Source organism: Rhodamnia argentea, chromosome 5 (genome assembly GCF_020921035.1).
Source record: "Rhodamnia argentea isolate NSW1041297 chromosome 5, ASM2092103v1, whole genome shotgun sequence".
NCBI lineage: Eukaryota > Viridiplantae > Streptophyta > Magnoliopsida > Myrtales > Myrtaceae > Rhodamnia > Rhodamnia argentea.
In genome coordinates, this window is record NC_063154.1 from 30,038,790 (window position 1) to 30,040,861 (window position 2,072).

The 2,072-nt window shown below is 47.1% G+C and overlaps 1 protein-coding gene across 1 annotated transcript; it reads right to left on the reverse strand.

The window, feature by feature from the left end:
* Nucleotides 1-669: 669 nt before the first annotated feature.
* LOC125315327 lies at nucleotides 670-1,455 on the reverse strand. The gene has a single exon (XM_048279778.1). It carries the CDS (start codon nucleotides 1,453-1,455, stop codon nucleotides 670-672), a length of 786 nt encoding a protein of 261 aa, XP_048135735.1.
* Between the last annotated feature and the right edge of the window lie 617 nt (nucleotides 1,456-2,072).

A 2,072-nucleotide genomic window follows, 5' to 3' on the forward strand; every position in this document is an offset into this window, starting at 1 on the left:
ATTTAACAACTTAGTCACTTCCAATGACGAGATCATGGGAATCGAGATTCCTCCTCGACTTCCCACAAACTCAAATCTAGGATGTCCAATCGGATTGAATTGGATCACCCTGCTACCACAATCAAAAACAACTTTTTGCTTTCCTAGCCAATCCATCCCAATTATCACATCATAGTCATGTATAGTCAAAACTGCTAGGTCTATTAATTCTTCTCTACCGCCAATGACTATCTTACATCCAGTACATCCCAATGTAACCAATACTTTATCCTTTAGGGGTGTAGTTACGTGCAACATTACTTCTAACAGTTTTAACTCAATCTCAGCTAATTCCACAAATTGAGCAGATACAAATGAATGGGACGCTCCAGAATCAAATAAAGCATATGCAGCATGATCACATAAGGAGACTGTACCTGTGATCATGCCAGGCGCATTCTCCGCCTCATTGCGCGCCACCGCATATGCTTTCCCTTGCGCCGGCGGCCTATTCTGGTTATTCAGTGGAGCAACTCTAATCTGAGGTCTCGCTTGGGGTCTTTGGGGCTGAAATTGCTGTTCTAGGGCTAACTCCGGGCAACTCCTTATATGAAGATCAAATTTTCCACATTTGAAGCACGCCCCCATCCTACTCGGGCAAGGTCCATTCTCGTGCCTCCCGCCACAAAATCAGCAGTTTTGATTGGACTGATACACCGGTTTCCCATTATTTCTTCTAACTAGAGGGACAAAGCGCCTATTTCCCATCATTGGCCTCTTGCCAAACCGGCGGTTGTCCCGGGCTGGCATGAACCGTGATCCAGATGTGGCAGGCCTCTCTTTCATGTCTCGCTCCACCATTTGACCCCGCTCATACAACTTGTCATAGTCTCTCGGGTTCAGCGAGATCAAGCGACTACGAAGCTCCGGCCTCGGTCCGTCCCGAAACCTCCTTGCTCTATCCAACGGATTCTCTACCATCCTCGGTGCATACCTCGACAATCTCGAGAATTCAGCCTCATACTGATCTATCGTCATATGGTTCTGGCGGAGCTGCTGAAATTCTAACATCTTCTGCCCCTGAGCAGTCTCTGAAAAATATTTCCCATTAAAGACTTTGGTGAAGATAGTCCAATTCGGTGTTGTACCCTCCGGGAAAACTCTTCCCTTGGCGGCCTTCCACCAATCATCGGCCGTATCTTGAAGTCGATACACTGCCGGGGTCACTTTCTCCTCCTCGGTGCAACCCAATACCTCAAACGCTTTTTCCGGATCTTCTATCCAACGAGGTGCGGCTTCCGGGTCACCTTTCCTAGTGAACTTTGCCGGTTTCAACTTTAAGAACTGCTCTACCAACTGATGCATCTGTCTATTCCCATTGTCATTTCCCTGATTCACATTTACCCATTGTGCAGCAATAGCAGCCTCAGCGGCTTGGGCAATAGCGACAGCTCGTTCCCGAGTCTGCCTACCCATGAGATTTCCTATCTCCTCAAGAGCCCTAAGGACTCCATCCACTCTCAGATCTTCTCTAACTGTAGTTCTCGAACTAGAGGCTCCCCTAGAACCTCCTCTAGATGCTCCTCTAAAACTTCCTCTGGAACCTCTCCCTTGATTTTCCATTTCCATCAACTTTCTTCACAACACCTAAACCAAAATAATTCCGCCAAGGAATTAGAGACCTAAGCTATCTACTCGGTCTAGTAGTCTCACATTGCTTAACACGGCAATTAGCTCAAAACTAATAATCGTTTCTAGTAGAACGATTCAACAAACAACACCAAAACTCAGCACGACAACAATCAATCAAGCAAATCACAGGCACATGTTCAAATGCCCCGCATAATGCGATTAGCTCGCGTAAACACCTAATGTCTCTCTGCCTAACCATCCCAAAGTCATCGCTCCTTATCACTCCATATCTCATCCAAATTTGGATCGAGCTGACCTTGCTCTGATACCACTCCGAATGGGGATGTCACGACCCGAACCCTTCGATCCGTCGACATCCCACCTGGCCACGCTTGCATCTGGTTCTCCAGGATCCTCAGGCCAACAAAATTAAACAACACATATGGAAGCAACAACCCCCG

Excerpts from the sequence above, each read along its gene's own strand:
- LOC125315327 (XM_048279778.1), bottom strand. The coding sequence starts at position 1,455 with ATGGGTAGGCAGACTCGGGAACGAGCTGTCGCTATTGCCCAAGCCGCT.